The following is a 22,417-nucleotide window of genomic DNA, read 5'->3' as shown; positions in this document are numbered from 1 at the left end:
CCGATATTGTGTCTCGTGTCATTTAAACATCATGGCCACATGTAAACGGTGCTATATTTGGAAAAATCCTCTCTATGCCAGCTGGTTCTGTCGCCGTGGAGAGGGTTTTTACTTCAGACGCACCGGGTGTTTATTTCTGAATCACCTCACACCTTCGCAAGTGTACATACTGTAGTGAACAAATCATACACTTATTAGGAAACCCAAAGGCAAGCGATGGCTCCTGTTTTTTAATTCCCTCGGTTGCCGTGGTCGATTGGAACTAGGCGATAAAGTTGTAGCTAATGTAATCTAATAAAATACCCTGGATATTTATGTGAATTAATACAGACTAACGAATAAGCATACGAGTGTTTATCCTCGTATTGTTGTTGAACTGTGCGGTGACGCATTGCGAGCGCTTTGCCCTGCATCAGTTTGCCTCAGTTTTGTCAAGCGGATCAGCTGATGTGGGTCGTGCAGCAGGCGGTGGGATATGACGCACACCGTATAATTACCGGCATTGAGGTGAAGTGCGTTAGGTTCAAACGTAAGTACGAGACGAAAACTATTCTTTTGTGAATGGCAAGAAGGAGGGTTTTTTCTTTCTCTGGTTATTGAAGCTGCTTGTGCTAGCGATGGGAAATTCGGGTCGTTTTACCGACTCGGATCTTTGAATCTCATTCAGCAATATGAACGAATCTTTTTTTTTTTTTTTCGAGTCATTTCGGTTACACGTTCAATTCCCCAACACATCTAGTACTTAACAAACTATAAAACAAACTATAGGCTAATGCAGCCGAGGCCGAATGATGAGAAAAAGAAATGATTAATTAATAGCTTAGCATCAGGTTTCCTGGCTACGGAGTCTGTCAGTTCACCTCAACTCCTGATCCGAGTCGTTCTCTTTTTCGTCACGTCACATTTGTCACGTCTGTTCCCCGGAAACAGAAACGATTCGTTCACCTCTCGAATCTTCGGGTTCGAGTCGTTCGTTCGTCTCGTCTCCGGTACTGCGTGGTGCGTTTTTCCTATGGTGCGGTCACCGGAAGAACGAACGACTCGAAGCGGAAGACTCGAGACGTGAACGAATCGTTTCCGTTTCCCGTACGGAACCTATAGGGATGTTGCAGCGCACGCGTGGTCAAAAATGAACGAATCACTATGAGACGACTCCTTGTTCGCGAGTCATATTAAAGATTCGTTCAGAACGAACGAATTGTTCACGAACGACACATCGCTAACTCGTACTTGTATCCCGAACACCCGGGCCGCCGATCGGCGAAGGGGGAAAAGCGCCAACGAACTGCCGACGCCCCCTTTCGCGGCAACTTTCTTTTCTGGAAAGCTCTACAGACAGGGTTACCATCTTCTATTAAGTTTCCCTCAGCATTTTTAGAAAATCCAAAATATGACCGCACTTCGGATTTGGTCCTGTTGGGAGTGGAATTGGGAGTTCTCCCGAGCGCCGCCGCCGCCACCGCCTTCCGTCGTGTCCTCTCACTGAACTAAACGATCGCTTGTTGCCTAGTGACAACCGTCCATCCCTTTATAGTCGAATATAAAACCCGTTTAAATGACTTCAGTGTGTGTATCGGTACTTATTGTACATTTTCAGCACTTTTTAACAACACCGTGATAATACGGATGACCGTGATAGTTGTGCTCACGATAATCGCGATGTGAAACTGTCGTACCGTTACGTCACGTGTGGAGACCAAAAGGAGTGTTAGGAAACTGATTACCGAGAGCGGCTTTTCCTTCGGGGTACAGCGTGGCCTATTTCTTCTTCAAGCAGCATGTAAAAATTGCTTCTTTAAATCCCAGAGCGCGTGTTCGGCATTCGTTTTCTCCTTTAACGGCGCAGATGTGATTTTTTTTGGATGCGGTAGGCGAGTCCAAATGATGAAATGTAGGTCTTTCTGAATGTGCGCCGTGCCTGCTGGATCATGTCTCAAGCTTGTCCACGAGCTTCTTTACCTCCTTCTCGTGAGCGTTCCGTTTTTTTTTTCTCTTTTTTTTTCTTTCTTTTTTACATTCGCTGAGCCGTCCTGGAACACACAGAGCAATTAACCTTCCAGAACGCCATTTCCCAAAGAAGTGTCAAGGTTGTCTCGAAATTAGACCGCCGGAGAAAGACGGGGACGTTTTCCCCTCTCTGATAAATTCAGCTCTGCTTGACGCGAATCCGAGTCCACGCCTCGTCTGGTCTAAAGCTGAACACGGGCTTTGTTTTGCTGATAGTAAACGGTCGATATGGTTCATCTTGATCGCTCTGGTCTGGTCTCGATCGTCTTCCGCTTCTGCTCGATCGGCTCCTCGTGCCCGCGCTCGCCTTCCCCAGGGGTTTTAAAATACACACCCTTTTCTGTCCTCGAAGGCGTTCACATCTCCGTGTGCGTGTTTGTTTGTTAGGCTCGGCGGACGTTTTACAATAAAGCGATGTTCTACGGCGGCCGATAAAGTACATGCCGATCTGTCTGTAGCGTTCCAGTAGGGTTGTTATTGCGTCACAGTCGGCTGTTAACGTGACGAGATTCACAACCTCGTCAGGTCGACGTCGCAGTTGAGAAGACGCGGTCCCCGTTTACTCCTTCGAGAAAGAAGGGCGTCTAAGGGCGTACTCAGACTCGGCCCGGTTGCCTTGTACCGTGCCCAAGCGCGATTGTCGTCCACCCCGACACTCCCCCGCTAGCCTGCACTCACACTGCACTTAACGTCCCAGGCCTGAGCACGCTGACATCGTCACGATGCGACGTTTTGTTCGGAAGAAAACGTACTTATCTCAACATTAGTAACGTTACTCATCTCCAAACGTACTTTTTTTTTTAGATTGGATCGCTAGCCCTGCTGTCCCTCCTAGTGTGTTTTTTAACTTTCAGACATAATCGCTATCAAGCATTCGGAACAGCGTGACATTTCTGACCGGAACTCAAGGATACGACTGTCGGTTTTCAGTTAAGCAGCACTGCACGCTGCCACGCTCGTCCGCTCGTCCGCTCGTTCGCACCGCGTATCGTCTCAGATACACGGTGATTAATACTGTAAGATTTTCTTCTCAGAAGGGGATACGGTCTGGGAATGTGAGAAATATAGATATGAATACGAGGTGCACTTTCTACCTTTTCATCTATTTCCCGTTCCTGTTTAGGCCACACCCACTTCTGGTCTAAATACAGATACAAATATTCGAGGCGCTGAACAGATCCAGATAGTGGCGTTGTGGTGTACACCTGATGTTTTATAGATGAGGTCATGCTGTGAAAATGTCGACCCTGACCCTGAGCCTGCTTTATAGTGAGCCAGTTTGGTTTGGGGTCGACCGATTTTAACGGGTCTTTTGGGGCGAGACGCGTTTGTGGTCAGGTTTCAGAGTCTGTCGGGTGATTGTCCGTCGTGACGCAACACGAACACGCGTGCGTGAAGACCAGTGAGCCTGTGGTGTGGTCATATGAAGGGTGTGTTTATGGTCGTGTTGGCATGTCGGGCGTTCTCACACCGAGGAGCACGTGTTCGGCAGTGCCGAGGTGTATCCGTGTTGTCGCCCGTTAATCCCCGAGCGTGGTGTAATTGTCGCTCTTTTGTAATTGTGGATGTAGTTTGCCTTGCGTAATCCCGAATACTGTGAAAAGACTCGCTCGCTATCAGGTTCTCGGATCACGGCGTAGGCTTTTTCCCAATCGTTTCCGGAGTTAAAACGCTTCGCTGTGTTTAAACTTGTGACCTCGGCCCAGTCGCTGCAGACGTGGACTTCCTGTAACTATCGTTGTCGTATCTTTGGCATCTGGCTCTCGACCGGGCCTCGTCTCGCTTCCACGGTGGACTCGGCTCCTGTACGTCCGTTTTTTGTTTTGTTTTTTAACCCCCCCCCCCACCCCCCAACCTCCTCACGTAGGATATCCATGAAATGGATAAATGGAAAATCGATTTAGAACACTAATAATGTTACAAAATAAACTACTTCTATATATGTTTCAGTTGTTCATGGTGTAAATATTTGGGGGAGGGGGGGGGGGTTGTAATTGCTAGCTCTTATTAATGGGGGGGGGGTTACATCCCCCTGGAAACTACGCCCCTGGTGTATTTAGCATAATAATGTATTTAGCATGATTTTTGGCATCTGTAGAACACCGAGGGAAGAAGCAGACGGACCAAATTAAGATGAATGTACGGATTAGGACTGGGATTATCATGGCCCTGGAAGTGCGGACAAAGCAGTCAGGATTGGAGCTTTCATTTAAGATCGTCCCCATATGCATTTTTTTGTTTTGTTTGTTTGTTTGCTTGTTTCTTTTCCTGTTGAATTAAATAAGCGGAGGCATTAAAATATTATGTAAAGTACACACAAGCTGTAAAAAAGCTGGAAGTGGGAGAGAGTGAGCGGGACGGCGGGGACGAGGACGGCGGGGAGACCCTGAAGGGGTTTGGGGTTCCTGGGTGGGGGGGTCTGATGGGGTTCTTAAAAAAAAAAAAAAAAAAAAAAAGTACATATGTAAATGTACTACACTGATGCATTAAAAGAGTCGTAAAAGTTAAAAAAAAAAAAGGCTCTCACACACACACACAAGTAAGCAATCAAGCTGTCAAAGCAATCAAAGCCACAATCTAATCCTGCCTGGTGAAACTGAAATGGACAATCCCTCAAAGAAACCACAATCGTGTGTGTGTGTGTGCGTGTGCGTGTGCGCGCAGCATGATCGTCAGTCATGTGCTGTGAGTCGTTGCTGAATCATGTGTAGAGGAAACAGCGTTTTATCCTCGCGCGCCACGTTTAACCGTCTCCATCGTAATCGCGACGGCGAAGAATCGACTGAGAATTTGGCTGAACTTATCGAATTGTTTTTATTAGATTTGGTGCGTTTAAATCACAAGCTCCCCATTCAGAACGTCGGACCGTCTCGCTCCGGACGATTTTCCTCGCCTCGTCGTCCAAAGGACGTCGAGAACGCCGACAAAGACCCGTTCTACACTAGCTTAACTAACATTTCCTAGGCCAGACCTACAGACGCCGCTCTCCCGGTCTGTACTATGTGCGGTTTTCTATTATCGATATCCGGGGTGTAATATGATGCACATTTCAAATTCCATACGACCCCCAAAAAAAAAAAAAAAAAAAAAAGTATCACCTGAATACGTGCTTTCTGAGCTGATTAAATCATCGGCGTTTATATATAATATAGATCCGTTTGGACTATAATTGAACGTTAATAGCGACCGTGTTGGCGTGATTTGTTTAAACTCTTAGCAGTGTATGAGCAGATTAACGCTGTGTGTTAGCACATGAACCATTCGCGCTCTGCCTCGATGGGTTGTGTCTGAAGCGCAGTTCTCTGTAGTCGTGGACGTGTGCTTTTGAATCCTGCTCGACCGAATACGAACTCCCCAGTCGCTGTGATGATTTCTTTATCCGGGATCGAATCGGCCGGGAAATGCTTTCTCGAATGCAGCAGAGTGGTGTGTGTGTGTGTGTGTGTGTGTGTGTCTGGTTCTACTGACCGACACAGCCGGGAGGAGGGTGATGTCAGCACAGATGCTTGGATGTGTTTGTGATTTAAGGACTGGCGTATCGTACGTACGTTTTCGAGGATCCGGCACGTTCCGAACGTTTCTTCTCACCGCTCGACTGAGTTCGTAACAAAGCGCTCACGTACACCAGATCTTAAATATCTGGAGGAAGACGTCGCTGTTCTTGGCCGATCCCGACGTGCTGTTCCTCGAGCTTTAACCCGTGGTGCGTTCTGAAATGCTTTTCTGCTCGGCGCAGTTGTAAAGATTTACTGTAGGGTTGTTCTTTTTTTTTTTTCCTCTTCCCGAACCAGTCTGGTCGTTCTCCTCCGCCTCAAGCAGAACAGGAGGCTGACGCGCTTCCCCAACGTGGAGATGTCGTCGTCACAGGCCATCGGAGACGAGACATTGAAAATAAAAATCCACAAACTGAGTGTTACAAATATTAACTTCGGAGTAAAACTTTCTATTAACACAACTATCTAGATATGACAAAAAGGCCTCAAGTTGGAAGTACGATCTGGGCTGTGGTTTTTCTCTCAACGCTTCAATAGGTAGATCTTACCTTTCACCCAGACTGAGGTCAGGGATCTTGAACCACATCCCCCAACCGCCCATTCTGACGTTTGATGTAAACATTAACCGAAGCTCTTGACCTGTATCGGCACGATTTTATGCGTTGCTGTGCTGCCACGTGATTGCACATGAATGAGTAGGCATTCCTATTAAAGTGGCCGGTGAATTTGTATATATATATGTATGTATATACTGGCGTTATGAAATGACTGAATAAATTCAGTGGGCGGGGCTTACAAGTTTAGAAATGTATTATTGCTTGTATTAATAAATGCTGGATTAATGAATTGCGTTTTGAAAAAGCCTTACAGGAGAAACTCCAGCAGAAGAATATGACATCTGCCCGTCTTCTTTAACCAAAAGCACACGGTAAATCCGACAAGAGGAAACCATTTTGAAATAATCATGGGGCTTATCTCGATGTCCAGAGCTCGCGGGCTGATTTTCTTTCACGATTCAGAATTCGCACAAAAGCGGCTGCGTGCGTCGAAATCTCGCCCCGTACGTTTCCTTTAGAGTCTTTAAGAATTGACAAGTTGGCACATGCCTACACCGCCTTATTAGTTGGAAAATATGTCTGTTTTAGCATGACATGCCCTGAGCAAATGAGAGAATCTGTCTGCTTGCAGTTTTATAATATTCACATTCTCTCTCTCTCTCGCTCTCTCTCTCTCTCTCTCGCTCTCTAGGCAATCATTGTGCGAATGAGTGAGTGATGCAGAGCACTTTTTCGCAGGTAAGTGGGCGGAGCCTTTGCACAAATCCTGCACTGACCCGGCTAATAAATAACGATCGCTCGCTTTAAGTCACGCTACATGGAGAATGCTTCGAGTTCATCGACGTGGAGTAAAATCCATCCGCCCGCGTTAGACAAGTATATGGTTAACGTCAGTTACGATAACATGTCATGACGACGATTCAACTGTGAGTAAATGCACCGTTTTAACAGGAAACGTTGAGCATGTAGGCTTTAAACAACCGCTTTTTAAAAGAATTATAACACAAACGTCCCGTACAACGTACAACAGACGTCATCCTTACGCTGTTACCCCCGGGTGTAGGACGAGCTCGGAGCACTGTCGGGACTATATGTTCCAGGACCTTTTGCCCGTCTGTCACGTCCCCGTTGGAGTTCTCGGGTCCCTCGCGTTTACAAATGAAGCGCTGGCAGTTGCAAAAATTGTTCTCTGTCCTGTCGGACGCATTTAAAGCAGTGCCGTGCCGTGCTGTGCTTACCAAATGCCATGGCATAATTGCGACACAGAACACACATTGAATTTAAAAATCACGATCGTGGGGTCATTTTCAGCTCTTTTGCTTGTCTAGCAAACTCTTGTCACACACACACACGCACACTGAATCTATTGTACTGTGGCTAATGCGGCACACTCAGGGTCTTGCTCTTCAGCTCGCTGGATCAGCTGTATTAGATATGGCTTGGGCACAGCTTGCTAGCTTAGCCTAGCTCATGGTAGCGGTTACCACAGCGGTTAAGGCAATAGCAATTACAGCAATCAGAGTGTTGCTCGTCTGGTTGCTAAATAATAGGCTTATAGCAAAGTGCTGTGGGTTCTAAACCTCATGCCTTCACCCAGAGTGGTTTGGTGCTCGAATACTGGAAACCACTAAAGTGCAAGACTGCTATTTCCTTCCTAACCAATCAGAGCAGCCAAGCGCTTCAGAGTAGTCTAGTGCCCGAGTAGTGGTAGCAGTAGTAATAGTAGTATTGGTAGCTCAGTGTAGGATCATAATACATCGATTGGGTCATGATCGATTTATTTATTTTTTTTAAGAGTATGGTCAGTAGTTTGATAACGCCAACCAGCTCCATTATAACTGGTTATTTTATTAAATATTGAGTTTGACCAATTTCATTTATCAGCATGGCCTTATATCTTGGCCTTGGTGAATCTAGAGAGAATCTAACCAGACCCCCTTTTCCTGTTTCCTGTCGCAACGAGATTCATGCTTACGGTTTAAAACCGGACAACTTTTCATATTTAGAATCTAACATGAACACAGGTTGAATGTACATGTGCTTTATCAGTAGCAAGGAGGGAAAATAGTGAGGCCTGATGATTGGCTGCTTGATACAGAGCGAGGAAATGAAATTGACAAAGATGCTTTGCATTCTCTCTCTCTCTCTCTCTCTCGCTCTCTCGCTCTCTCCCAGGGCAGTATGGGTCTGTGTCCCCTGCTCCTGTTGTTTGCGTTGGCCTTTGGTTGGGCCCAGGAAACACCCAAGCTCTCAGGTAAGATCTGCTTTTATTATATCGGAATAATCAGGGTAGACTTTTAATTCGTTAAGATAACATGCGTTAAATTCTTGCCTTTTTTATGACTTCAGTATGGCTGAATTATTCGCACTACATTCACACACAGTCTCGTAACGCTAGTGATCACTACCTGCACCACGTTAAATTCCAGTGTTACGGCAATCACGCTAGCGGCGTTTCCTGTGCAAATGTTAGCTGGAGATTAATCTTCCTGCAATAAATCCGTCCAAAGACAAACGTCTGTGTAACCGCTCCCTCTGTGTTGTATCGTCAGACTTGCTAATCTGCCGTTAAGCGTTTATAGATTTTAAAGGTGCAGTGAATTTCCGAGCTGTGTTTTAGAAATATAATTTTAGGTGACAGTAAAGGTTATATCCTGCCGTTCTGGTTTATACCACAAAACATCCACTAGCATGCATATTGCTCGTCTGATGAGGGTGGAAGCAACACATTCTTTAATATATATATATATATATATATATATATATATATATATATATATATAAAATATATATATTGCTCATTATTATTATTATTATTATTTCTGCTCTTTCAGATCCGAATCAGATTGTGACACCCACAACCCCTTCTCCCACAGCGCGCAACCTTACTCATGGCCCCACCCCTTCAATCACAGCCCCGCCCACCGAGCAACCTGCCATTGGTGACTCCACGAATGTAACAGCAAAGACACCAGCTCAAGGAGACCCCATAGCCCCTCCTACCCCTGCTCCACCTCTGCCTCCCGGCGTCGATCACACTAATCACACCGGTGCTCCGCCCACAGGGCCTACCACCATCCCTTCCGCTCTTCGTCCCACAACCCTGTCCACTCCTTCCACGGCTGCGGGTCCTTCTACTACGACCCTCGCCAATGAAACTAAGCCAGATCACGATGTTTCAAGTACTCATCCCAGTACGACCACTGAAATCAGCACCACGCCATTCATCGGCATTCCTCCAGGTGTGTGTGTGTGTGTGTGTGTGTGTGTGTGTGTGTGTGTGTGTGTGTGGGATCTCACAGTTAACCTACTGTTAAAAGCAGTATAAATCGTAGTTACCCTGATTTGACTATTTAATCGTTTCTAACTAATGCTCTGATTACCATTTGTAAGTGAGGTATAAGTCTGACGTCTTTTTTCCACAGGAGGAAGCGGAGGCGGTGAAGGTAAAGGTTCATATTGCGTTGTTGTTGTTTTTTTTTTTTTAAATACTTGAATGCATACTTTCATGCAGAGAAACCAGCCGGTACTGGAACTATGTTTGCACCACTAATAATCCGATCCAGAAGTGGAAAATGGTGGAAAGGTTAGAAATGGCTTGGATATGACCCAGGTTTGAGAATCTTCTCATGTCTCATGATTCAATTAGACTGCTGTTCATGGGGTTGATTTTAAAAAGATTCTCAGTGCATCTCCGTTGCCATTTTCTACGCATACATTCTCTTCTCTTCGCCAAGTGGCAGCGGACGTCCGTAAATCTCCGTGGTTACCGCCACTGAACCGGCACTTCTCATCGGCTCCATTGCTCGAGCGTTTTTAAAAACCGAGAGTGCCGGTTCGACTTCTTGCTGTAAACGTCCTGTACTACATGCCTTCTATGATGAGGAGACAAATCGGCCGATTCATTTTTAAAAAAAAAAAAAAACTTTTTATACTCCATAGCGGTGTATAAATATGTGAAGTATAGTTTAATATAGTCCATATTGCATGCTCATAATACATACCCTGTGATGTAAGCAATCCAGTTAACTTGTGTCTTTTTTTTTTTTTTTTTTTTCGGGATTTATGTACAACGCGTGATCCTCCTCGAATCAAGACACGGCGATCATCGCTGTGACGGTGGCTTTATCGTCTCTGCTGGTCATCATCTTCATCATCATCGTTCTCTATATGCTCAGGTCAGGTGATAGACACTCACACACACACACACACACACGATGTATGCAGTAAATTTACATCATTTGCCAGGTGCTTTTCAGGCCAATTGTAATTCGTAGAGCCGCGCAGTTCAGGGTTAAGGATCATGCAACAGTGTTTGGTTTTTTTTTGGTTTTTTTTCTCTGCCGGTCCTCACTTTTAAACTCTCACAACCTTCCTGCCATTAGCAGTGATTACCTGCATCATTCCAGCTCCTCTGCGTTCTTTTCTTTTTCTTTTTCTTTTCTCTCTCGCATCCATGCTGAGTTAAAGATTATTCATGATGCTAATTTTTTTTTTTACCCAAATTTTTAAAAAAATTTGTATCACTATGTTGTGACAGGTTTAAGAAGTACAAGCAGGCAGGAAGCCACTCAACCTCCTTCAGACTGACCAATGGCAGGACGGACGATACAGGTGTGTGTGTGTGTGTGTGTGTGTGAGAGAGAGAGACCCTTTTCACATGTCTGGGTTTCAGCTGGGGTCTATGGAAATCATTATGAATTGGAAGTGTCACTCTGAATTGTTTTTTTTTACTGTTACGGTTAGTGTTCGACTTTGAAAACGCGCCCGTGCGGCCCGCAAACCTGCCGAATGTGCAGTTTTCCCAGAGAATTCATAATGGCCATTTGGGGGTTGTGCAAAAAGTTTGCAAAGCCCCGTCATCGGCTGTTGATTTTATTTTTATTTTTTTTTTAAATCCCGTACCGGTTTAGTATGCACGTTTTAAATAGTCATGCCGTGTTCCATTTTGGTAAAATATCTGAGGCGGGGCATAAAATTAGTCATTACTGTATTCCCCTGTAATGACGTACATCATATAGATGACAGAATTGTGAGCGTGCTCCATTTTCCACTGTTACTTTGACAGTTTCAGACCCTTAAAGCTTTATAAAGAGAAACTATATTAAAGTACAGTTAGGTCCATATGTATTTGGACACTGACACGTGTTTTGTTTTTGGCTGTTTACCAAAACACATCCAAGATACAGTTAGATAATGAATATGGGCGTAAAGTGCAGTCTCTCGTCTTTTAATGTGCGTGTATTCACATCCACGTTGGAGGAAGGGTTTAGGAATTACAGCTCTGTATAACACGTTTTTTCAAGGGACCGACGGTAATTGGACATTTCGACACAAAAGCTGTTTCACAGACATGTTTCGGCGATTCCTTCGTTATTTCTTCATCGGTTATGCGGGTAAAAGGTCTGGAGTTGATTCCATGTGTGGCATTCGCATTTGGAAGCTGTTGCTGTGAACCCACGGCATGCGGTGGAGGCAGTGTGATGGCACGGGAATGCACGGTTTCCAATGGCGCTGGCTCCCTAGTGTTTATTAATGATGTGACGGAAGATGGGTGCGGGCCCGGATGAATTCTGAAGTCTATAGGGATATATCGTCTGCTCAGATTCCGCCAAATTCAGTCAAGTTAATCGGACGGCGCTTCACTTTACAGACGGACAAAGACTCAAACACGGACTGCGACAGCAACCCGGACGTTTTTAAAGCAAAGAAGTGGAATATTCTGCAATGGCCAAGTCAGTCGCCCGATCTCAACCCGATCGAGCGCGCATTTCACTTGCTGAGGACAAAACTGAAGGCGGAAAGACCCACGGACATACGACACCTCAAGACCGCTGCAGTAAACGCCTGTCAAAGCATAACAAACGAGGAAACCCAGCGTCTGGCGATGTCCGTGGGTTCCAGACTCCGAGCAGTCATCGCCTGCAAAGGATTCTCGACGGAGTATTCAAAATGAACATTTTATTGAAGATTGTGTTAATCTGTCCCATCACATCTGAGCCCCTGAAATACGGGAACTGCGTATTAAAAATGGTTCCAGTTCCTAAACGTTTCATATGATATTTTAGTTCGACCCCTTGAATTAAAGCTGAACGTCTGCAGTTCAATTGCATCTCAGTTGTTTCGTTTAAAAATCCATCGTGGTGGCTGTACAGAGCCAGAATTATGCAAATAGTGTCACTGTCCAAATATTTGCGGACCTGACTGTATGTTTAAAATGGATATAAATGTAGGATGGCATGTTGGTGCGGCATTACGGCGTCAGGGTCCAGGTTTAATCCTGTATTCGTGTTACTTCCTCTGTGGAGTTTTGCATGTTTTCCCCCATGCTCTCGGTGTACTCATGGGTTTCTTCCGGGTTCTCTGGTTTGCTCCCACCTTCCAGAAACATGCCAGTTGTTGGATTGGCGAGGCTAAATTACCCTTAGGTGTGAATCATGGTGAGTGCGCGTGTGTGTGACTTTCCTAATGTGACTGTTCTCTCTCTTTTTTTTTTTTTTTTTTAAACTGTACTGTGCTGCCCACTGCTGGCCAGATTTGTTAGCTGTGATTGCAAGGTTCGCAAAGAAAGTGCTTCATCCATTCATTTTTATCCGTACATTCATGTAGAGCGTAGCTGATTTACACTCGTCGTTTCCTGACCGTTTATTTTGTCCGCGGGACGTAATTATGTTTCTCTCCTCCTTTCCTGTTTCTTGCACTCCTCTTCCTTTCCTTTTTTCCTTTCTGTCGGACCTCACAGAGCTTCAGAGTGTGCCGCTATTGGCCCGCTCGCCCAGCACAAACAGGAAGTACCCGCCCCTTCCAGTAGACAAGCTCGAGGAGGAAATGAACCGCCGCATGGCTGATGACAACAAACTCTTCAGGGAGGAATTCAATGTAAACACACACACACACATCGTGCACTGTCATACCATGTGACTCATGAATCAGCTGAATCATTGTGCATCGCTGTATTCATCTGGGATGTTCTAGCTGAGTTTAGAGCAGGATGAATGTTGGGCAGTTGGTGTTTAACTCAGCATATAGAAGTGTGAATCAGAGTGGTATGAGAATGATGTCATCGTAAGAGCACGAACCAATCACGGGCAGTCACGCAGACCAAAACCTTTGGTATAGCATCTAATAATCATTTTTTTCATTAGTCCACTTCAGTCACTCTGTATCACATCAACTTTATACAACTTTTTCACCTCTGTTTTTTCCCCCACCTTTTATTATATAAGGCTTTTTTAAATTATTTTTTTTTTAACCTTCGATATGCCTTTCAGTTGTCTATTTCATAGACTGACCTTTTGTCTCATAAACAAGTGCAAGTGCTGTAATGGTTTTTTTTGTTGTTGTTTTTTTTGCATTATTATATATATATATATATTTAAAGTATTTGTTTTAAAATACTTTTTTTTGTAGCTTGTTCCTCGGTTCACTTTATGGTCATTTGGTTATTAATCGTAGTTTTCCAACCTTGTGGATTGCAGATTAATGCACGGTCCTTGTACGTCCATGACGTCTGATTGGTTTTCTGTGCTTCTTCTCTGCAGGCGTTGCCAGTCTGCCCCATCCAGGCCTCATGTGATGCCGCCTCCAAAGAGGAGAACAAGGAGAAGAACCGATACGTCAACATTCTGCCTTGTGAGTCTGGGTGATGTACACGCACACGGTCGTAGGACAGGATTCAAAAGTTCCTTGTGTGTACACACACACACACACACACACACATATATATATATATATATATATATATATATATATATATATATATATATATATATTAGGAACCATAGTTACTTGCACATTCCCTAGATATCGGCTGTAGTCCCATCCCTGACAGGACCGATTACAGATTCAGAGCTCAACTTGCAATATTTTTGACTGAAGAAAAGAATCCATGTACTGTAGGTGTTTTATGTTAAATGTTCCGTATTGACTGCTAACAGTCGTCATTAGACTTCCATCGTAAGTGAGTTTCCAGTAAGAAAAGAGTTCTGTTCTTATCTTGGCGCACAGGAAAACAAGTTAATTGTCGTCTGAAACAATTGCCCATATTTCACTGATTTGGCAGATAAAGAACGGGTTGAATAAATGCTGCAGCATTCCATAAAGTACTGTCTTGCATAACCATAGAAAATGCTGTCTGTCTCTCTCTCTCTCTCTCTCATTCTCATTCTTTCTTTCTCCCTCCCTCTCAGATGATCACTCCAGGGTACATCTCTCCCCTCTAGAGGGCGTCCCAGACTCAGATTTCATCAACGCTTCTTACATTAATGTGAGTTGGAGCACCATTGTTCACTCGCACATAGTGAGTGGTTAGAGACAACTAATGCATTCTCGCTTTCTCTCTCTCTCTCTCTCTCTCTCTCTCTCTCTGTCTCTGAACAGGGCTATCAGGAGAAGAACAAATTTATAGCTGCCCAAGGTAAATAAAAATATTAATGAAGAAAAATATGTGAGGGGTGGAAAAGATATTGAAAAGCTCAGGACCTTCATTAGCTTTATTTCTAGCATTGCGGTACAAGTCATTTGGAGCTCGTAGGTGTAGTGTGAAAATGAAATAAAGTGTGTGTGTGTGTGTGTGTGTCAGGGCCAAAAGAGGAGACTGTGAACGACTTCTGGAGAATGATCTGGGAGCAGAACACTGCCACCATTGTCATGGTGACCAACCTGAAGGAGAGGAAGGAGGTACACTGGTTTAGTAAATAAAATATTATAAATATTCAGACTCTCTGGATTTTGGCCTCGTCTTAAAAGTCGGATACAAACGTAAATAGTAAGCGAGCTCTATGGGGATTTAAAGTACATACGTGTGCGTCTCCGCAGGTGGGTTTCTTCGTCGGAACTCGTTTTAAAGCTGCGTTATTCTGGCGCTCTTGTTTCCCAATAGCAGAGTCGGGAAAAATTAAGCTTGTATGCATCTCTAGTGGAAGCCAGTTAGCTAATATGACCAGTTTTTGCGATTTACCTACCAGAAAATGCGCATAACGGCCCAGCGAATAGAGACATAAGCGAGTGTCCAGGGCCTAACCACTTAGTCATTTTTATTTTTAAAAAAAAAAAAAAAAAAAAAAAAAAGGGACAGCCAAAAACATGAAGAATTACCCACCATAAGTTACTGAAACAGTCCTTTCCTCTTCCTCAATGTACAGATAAGTATTCAGAAATTTTATTTGCATATTAAAGCAGCGCCTTTGTTTATACATCTTGACAGAAATGCAAATTTGCCAGAGGAATCTTTTATGCTAGCACACCAACAGTTTATTTTAGCAGATGAAAGAAATTTGGTTAAAGTAAAAAGAGAGGTGGTAATTATTTGTCGGACGTGTTTCGGGAAACGGTTCTAGTATCATGAATTATTGTAGTTGGAGTCCATTAGTGAGAAGGATTGACGATGATTATTCTTGTTATTGATTTGTTGTTATTATTATTATTATTATTATTATTATTATTATTGTTATTATAGTGAGAACAACACTGATGACTGGAATGGTGAAAATGTGGATGGTGTGTTTCAGTGCAAGTGTGCTCAGTACTGGCCGGATCAGGGCTGCTGGACGTACGGGAACATCCGTGTTTCTGTAGAGGACATGACTGTGCTGGTGGACTACACCGTACGCAAGTTCTGCATTCAGCAGGTATTGGATCTGAAGGTCTTCGTTAATACTGGTTCTAGCGTGCAAGTCGTAGAAATGTGTCGACCAGACCATTTCACGGCAGCAGCTAAATAGGATGTTCCCTGAAGTCTTATCTTTCTACTTCCCTGGAATAAAAATGTTTAAAACCGGTCAACCCAAGATTATTACTTAACGCCGGTTGACCAGTCTGACCATTTACTGTGCCTTCCGAACGTATTGAAAAAGCAAGGTCAATTCTAAGTAAATAACATTTAATATTTGGTCGCATATCCCTTCAGCAAACCGCTGTATCCGTCTTTTCCAGGCTTGTACCACAGCTTCTTTAGGTTGTTGTTTGTTTTGAGGGGGGTTTCTCTGATCAGTGTCCTGATGGACGTTCCTCCCAATCGATCCTTCTGGCCTTTCCATCACATTGGTAGAGTTTAATCTTGGTTCCAGGACTCTAGTGGTTCATCTCTGTATTACTTTGCAGTTTCCAGTCTGGCCGCCTGATTCTTCCCGCTGATGAGCGGTTTGGTACGGCCTCTACATCTCTGCTCTTGAAGTCTTCTTCGAACGATGGATCGTGATAAATTCACCCTTGCCCTGTGGAGGTTGTCGGTGATGTCACTCTCTATTGTTTTTGGTTTTTTTTTCTTCACCGCTCTCACGATGTTCCCCTCATCAACTGCTGTCGTTTTCCCCGGCCCTCTTCATCCACGTCGGCTTGTTAGTACACCACTTTCTCTCTTTCTCAGAGCATTCCAAATTGTTGTATAGGCCTTGTGATTGTTGAGGTGCCTTGTTCTTGCACGTCAGGACGTAAATATCTGGAACCGGAAGCTGGATTTCCGATCTGTCATCTCGTTCATCTTTCGATCTCAAACCCGGACGTGTTCAGAGTATGTAGCAGAAACAGAAGAAATCGTCCTTGCCGTTCCAGTACTTTCGCGCCGGCCTTTCTATTCCAGGTCGTTTATTCGAAAGGATCCACGGCGTAATTGTATCGTCAAAGTCTCGGAATCTCGGAAAGTCGCATCCCTAGTTTGTGATGTCGTGTTGAGTGTGAGAAGGCTCATTAAAGTGTGTAGGCAAATGATTGAAGTGTTTCTTTCATCTAGTTATGGTTTTAATCAAGCTAACAAACTCGTTTCGTTTCTGTGTCTGTAGGTGGGGGATGTATCAGGGAAGAAGCCCCAGAGGCTGGTGACTCAGTTCCATTTTACCAGCTGGCCAGACTTTGGTGTGCCCTTTACCCCCATCGGCATGCTTAAGTTCCTTAAAAAGGTTAAAGCGTGCAACCCACAGTATGCTGGGCCCATAGTGGTACACTGCAGGTGCCTTTTCTTCATCTCTCCCCTCACAGAACATGCCTTTTGATACCATGCACAGATACTGCACGATAAAGAAGAGTCACTACTACATGAAACATCGGTTTAACAGCACTCGCTGTAATAGAGTTCATAATATAATAATACGGGTGTAGTAAATTCAGTTCAACGTGTGAGCGTGTGTTTAAAAATTTGAGTACTAGGTCAACTGCAGTACAATTATTAATATTAAACTCGTTGAGGCTCGGTTTAAGTTTCTGTCCGAGTCCGATCCGATCCGACGAGGTTGTTTATCCTTAACGATGCGTTAACACATAAACAGCAACGTAAAAAAAAATGTTTCTCTCCGATTACCTTTGCAGTCGGAATCCGTTTGTATGGAATGTACAGAAACACAGTTGTACATTTTAAGCAATTATAAAATATCCTTTCTATGTAATAAGGACATTTGAAGACGTAGCTACATGCTACTCACACGCATGTGACTTTAGTCTGTTAGACTTTAGATTACTCGTACCTGGCAGATATTAAGGCGCATGAGAAACGGTTCCTTTTAAAGTGGAATCTTTCAGTCTTTACGCGTAGACACAGTCGCTGTTAGTCACTTAGGTTAAGTACGAGCACGTTCAAAAGTCTACGTTTGTCTGCACTTGTTATTCTCGGTGTAGTTGTGCATTTCATGATTTTCTCGTCCGTTCTGTGTGTCTCTCGTAGCGCGGGTGTCGGGAGGACGGGCACCTTCATCGTAATCGACGCGATGCTGGACATGATGGCCGCCGAGAGGAAGGTGGACGTGTTCGGCTTCGTCACGAGAATCCGAGCCCAGCGGTGCCAGATGGTCCAGACCGATGTTAGTTCGGTTCACACACTCCGACGATGTTCCGCTTCCACGCTCTGCCATCTTGTGCACCCTGGCTTTCAGTCACAGTTCGAGCAGGCGAACTTTGTACTTTGATTTGTACCCGAACTCACGTCTCCTACAGATCTGATCTATATACTTGGCGGTCAGGAGGGCCTTTTTGGGTGCGATGGATGCTACGTAGTTCTTACTTACAACAAAGCCTATTTAATGTAACGTTATAACGCTCACCCCCTGCCTCACCTTGACTGTACTCTGACCTCACCCTCATACTCTGATCTCAGTCCACCTGTCGAGCTGTTATTCCACGTGTTCCAGCTTTTAAACCTGCACTATTCCATACAATTCCCGCCTAAATGAGCGATCCAGAACACTTGTGCATCAAAGTCCCAAATAAATAATCATTCCTGCCGACTGTAGTTTTAATAATGGTAATTTAGTGCAGCGACTGGAAATAAGAGACGGAGCAGCCTTTTAGTGTTCGGGTACAAACCGAAATCGTACAGATCTCACAATCATGACGTTCTAATTAATAAGCGTGCGATCGTAGAAGCAGTCCTGGCTCTCACGCAAGAGTCGAAACCACTTATAGGTACAAAACTGCAAACTTATCAGTAACTATTTAGCGTTGTGTTCTCACCTTGCGATAAAGAGGAGCACGAGTTGTGTCCGTTATAAGGAGGTCTTGAAAGTGCCACTCCCATCACTGTCAAGACGGAAATTTGGGTTCTAAGATTTATTTATTTATTTTTTTGATACTCGTATTGATTCTTAAAGCATCTTTTACACGGATTAAGACTATGAGGATGATTCCAGTACTAATACACTGTGAGTCAGGGTAGCGGAGGTTCATTGCTAATCGATGCGCCACAAAAGGCTTCAGGTATTGGAACCTGGTGCCTCGGGTATTTTGAATACTTCGACTTTTAAAGGGCAACGTGTCCCTCGCGCTATTTTTTTAAATGCGGCTTGGATTTAACGGTTTCGGAAGTGCCGTTATTTTAGGCCTGATGTTTTATAACCGGACAATCGGACAGCTTTAACCGTGCGTTTCTCGTTCTTTCTGTCTCTCTTCCGCAGATGCAGTACGTATTTATTTTCCAGGCTCTGTTGGAACACTACCTGTATGGAGACACAGAACTGGAGGTCACCTCTTTAGAGTCTCACCTGGCCAAACTCTACTCTCCTTTACCTGGAGCCGGCTGTGGCGGGCTGGAGGCGGAGTTTAAGGTGGGTGTGGCCCGACATCACTCATACCCTTACGTTACTAGTAGCAGCTCTTTTATGTATCGTCATAGCGCACACTCCTTACTGCAATATCGTAATGTCAAGAAGAATACCTTTTTTATTATAAAGTAAAATGGTGAAGCCACATTTCTTTGCCATTTTATTTATTTGTTTATTTAGTGTCCATCTCTCTCTCTCTCTCTCTCTCTCTCTCTCTCTCTCTCTCTCTCTGTATCGAAACATTTGTCTCTCTCTGTAGAAACTCACTTCTATAAAGATCCAGAATGATAAAATGAGAACCGGGAACCTTCCGGCCAACATGAAGAAGAACCGTGTGCTGCAGATCATTCCGTGTAAGCTTCGTGCGGCTGTGTATGTATGTGTGTGTGTGTGTGTGTGTGTGTGTGTGTGTGTGTCAGTCCAGTAAGCTTTATAAATAAATAAATGCCTGTGATCACTCTTGATTGACAAACTACATGTAAAGTTGAACCTGGCCTGTCTCACTTTCTTCCACTCTTCCAGATGAGTTTAATCGCGTGATCATTCCTGTAAAGCGCGGTGAGGAGAACACGGACTACATCAATGCGTCCTTCATCGATGTGAGTGTCTTCCTCACACACTCACCAAGTGCAGCTTTTCAGCGCTAAAGCAATTTCACCGTCTATTTAGACCGTGGCAGAATGAGATTATGAAGGCATTTGTGTATAAGAGAAAGGGATTGATTTTGTCTGCGGACTGTCTTTCGTTTCTGTGTGTGTGTGTGTGTGTGTGTGTGTGTGTGTGTTGGCCCGTTCGGGTTGTTTCCCCCGGCTGTTACTGTCTGCGTACCTGCAGGCTGGAGTCCAATCCCACCCTGAAGACTCTGTTTGTTTATTTGTTTATCAGTTTTACTGAATCACAGTCACTTTGGTTTTTAAACACCAACACACCGGTTGTCTGCATTTATGCTCACACACTACAGCTCTGCACGCCGTGCTTATGCCATTGCCGGGAAAATGAAGGATAAATCCTTTATTTAAAGATCTTTATTTTGTGCAGGGCTACAGGCAAAAGGACTCGTACATGGCGTGTCAGGGCCCATTGCAGCACACCATCGAGGACTTCTGGAGGATGATCTGGGAGTGGAGGAGCTGCTCTATCGTGATCCTCACCGAACTGGAGGAGCGAGGACAGGTAGAGAGAGAGGGAGGGAGGGAGGATGGCTGGAAGTGGGGGAGGAGTGAAAAAGTTGAGGAAGAATTCAGATAGAAACTATGTTTATGTGCCTTAAAAATAGGCAGGTAAAAGACAGGCTCTTTGGAGACGGGGAGAACGATGTACAGCGGTGCTTGAAAGTTTGTGCACCCTTTCGAGTTTTCTGTATATCTGCATAAATACGATCTAAAACGTCAAGTCCTAAAAGTAGGCGATGAGACAAAAAAAATTACACTTATCGCACTTCTTTATTCTTAATTCATCTTTAGTCTTTCTTTAGTAGAATGACTTGTGTGCTTAGTTTAGAATTTTGAAATTTCCTCCATGTGTACACAATCTGTCTGACTGTGGATTGGTTTGGAGTCCAAACTCTTTCGAGATGGTTTTTGTGACCTTTTCCATCCTGATGAGCGTCAACCATTTAAATCCCGCCCCCCTCCCCCTCTCTGAGGTGCTCAGAAATCTCCTTTGTCCGTGTCATGATGCACTTCCACAAACGCGTGTTGTGAAGATCAGACTCTGACCGATCCCTGTTCTTTAAATGAAACAGGACGCTCGCTCGCTCACACCTGATCGTCATCCCACCGATTGAAAACACCTGACGCGAATCTCACCTTCAGATTAAACTGCTAATCCTGGACGTTCACATACTTCTGCCACTCACAGATTACGTAATCTTGAATAATTTTCCCCAATAAATAAATGACCGAGTTTAATATTTTTGTCTCGTTTGTTTAACTGGCTTCTCTTTGTCTACTTTTAGGACTTGTGTGAAAATCCGATGATGTTTTAGCTCACATTCATGTAGATTATATAGAAAACTCTGTAGGTATGAAGGAATTGGCTGTAAATGCTGACGAGATGAACGACAGAGAGAGGCAGTCGTGAGGGGAACAGCTGGGTACGAGAGGACCCGAGCGACCGTCGTGCTTTGTGGTGTTCCCGTTTTGATCTCTCACTCCGTCTCGGTCTCCCGCTGTAGGAGAAGTGTGCTCAGTACTGGCCCACTGATGGAGTGATGGTGTGTGGTGATATGTCCATTGAGCTGAAGAGAGAGGAGGAATGTGAGAGTTACACTGTCAGAGATCTGCTCGTCACCAACACTAGAGTGAGTGTCCACACACACACACACACACACACGCGTCAGAACCTGTAGTGCTACATCCACTACTGTTTAACCACTGCATCTTGTCTTTTACAGCATCAGCAACAATACATATCACTGAAATACAATAAGAATCATTTTAGGGGGAAAAATTAAATGCGAAAATGTACAGTAGCCTGGTTGCACAAGCGTGCCCACCCCTAAACTAATACTTAGTTGAAGCACCTGTAGAATTGATCACAGCCTTCGGTCTTTTTGGGTAAGCGTCAATCAGTTTGGCACGTCTTGATTTAGCGATATTTTGCCGTTCTTCTTTGCAAAAGCATTCGACCTCGGTCAGATTGGCTAGGCATGTCCTGTGCTCAGCGCTCTTCAGGTCACAACACAGACGTTTGATTGGATTCAGATCTGGACTCTGGCTGGGCCGATTTCCAAAAACCTTGATCTTGTTTTTGGTCAAACCATTCCTTTGTCGACTTGGAGGTTTTCTTCGGGTCGTCGTCGTGCTGGAAGGTGAAATTCATCTCTTCGTCTTTAGTGTTTTAGCAGAAGCCTTAAGGTTTTGTGCAAACATTGACTGGTATTCGGAGCTCTTCATGATTTCCTCCACCCGGATTAAAAAGCCTCGGTTCCAGCTGAAGAAAAACAGCCCCAGAGCATGATGTGGCCTCCTCCATGCTTCCTTTTAACGTTGCTGTAGGCCTCTTGGCAGCCTCCCTGACCAGTTTTCTCTGGTTATTGTATTATTATTATTATTATTATTATTATTATTATTATATTCGCAGTGTTCCAATGCCTTGGAAATTTTTTGTAACCCTCTCCTGACTGATATTTTTCAACACCGAGATCTCCTACCTGCTTTGTAAGCTCTTTGTGGCCCACGGTTGGATATTACCTAGTTGGATGTCACCAAGAGGATGTCAGGAAAATCCTATATGAACAGCTGTGCTTTATTCGGGGATGATGAGTCGCTTTAACTGGCGTCAGGTGTGTCGTAATCAGTATTTAACGTGAGTTTGAATGTGATTGGTTGAT

General features: G+C 44.3%; 1 protein-coding gene across 5 annotated transcripts in view; it reads left to right on the top strand.

Moving 5' to 3' along the window:
- The window catches only part of ptpra (protein tyrosine phosphatase receptor type A), a 35,828-nt gene that overhangs the window by 5,906 nt on the left and 7,505 nt on the right, over window positions 1–22,417 (top strand). For 2 of the 5 annotated variants that reach the window (XM_053648671.1, XM_053648670.1), the window contains exons 2-20: window positions 6,750–6,796; window positions 8,234–8,312; window positions 8,893–9,300; window positions 9,484–9,504; window positions 10,155–10,236; window positions 10,599–10,672; window positions 12,801–12,937; window positions 13,600–13,690; window positions 14,248–14,324; window positions 14,438–14,474; window positions 14,640–14,737; window positions 15,568–15,687; window positions 16,837–17,003; window positions 17,712–17,847; window positions 18,937–19,086; window positions 19,343–19,436; window positions 19,606–19,682; window positions 20,122–20,256; window positions 21,260–21,385. In XM_053648671.1, the coding sequence (XP_053504646.1) occupies window positions 6,776–6,796; window positions 8,234–8,312; window positions 8,893–9,300; window positions 9,484–9,504; window positions 10,155–10,236; window positions 10,599–10,672; window positions 12,801–12,937; window positions 13,600–13,690; window positions 14,248–14,324; window positions 14,438–14,474; window positions 14,640–14,737; window positions 15,568–15,687; window positions 16,837–17,003; window positions 17,712–17,847; window positions 18,937–19,086; window positions 19,343–19,436; window positions 19,606–19,682; window positions 20,122–20,256; window positions 21,260–21,385 (2,130 nt within the window). In that variant the 5' untranslated portion in view covers window positions 6,750–6,775. The remainder of the gene's footprint in view (window positions 1–6,749; window positions 6,797–8,233; window positions 8,313–8,892; window positions 9,301–9,483; window positions 9,505–10,154; window positions 10,237–10,598; window positions 10,673–12,800; window positions 12,938–13,599; window positions 13,691–14,247; window positions 14,325–14,437; window positions 14,475–14,639; window positions 14,738–15,567; window positions 15,688–16,836; window positions 17,004–17,711; window positions 17,848–18,936; window positions 19,087–19,342; window positions 19,437–19,605; window positions 19,683–20,121; window positions 20,257–21,259; window positions 21,386–22,417) is intronic. The other 3 variants (XM_053648674.1, XM_053648673.1, XM_053648672.1) reach the window with 3 other exon arrangements.

Source organism: Ictalurus furcatus, chromosome 18 (genome assembly GCF_023375685.1).
Source record: "Ictalurus furcatus strain D&B chromosome 18, Billie_1.0, whole genome shotgun sequence".
NCBI classification, from domain to species: Eukaryota; Metazoa; Chordata; class Actinopteri; order Siluriformes; family Ictaluridae; genus Ictalurus; species Ictalurus furcatus.
Note: the sequence above shows the minus strand (reverse complement) of the source record. Positions and strands in the feature narration are given on the sequence as shown.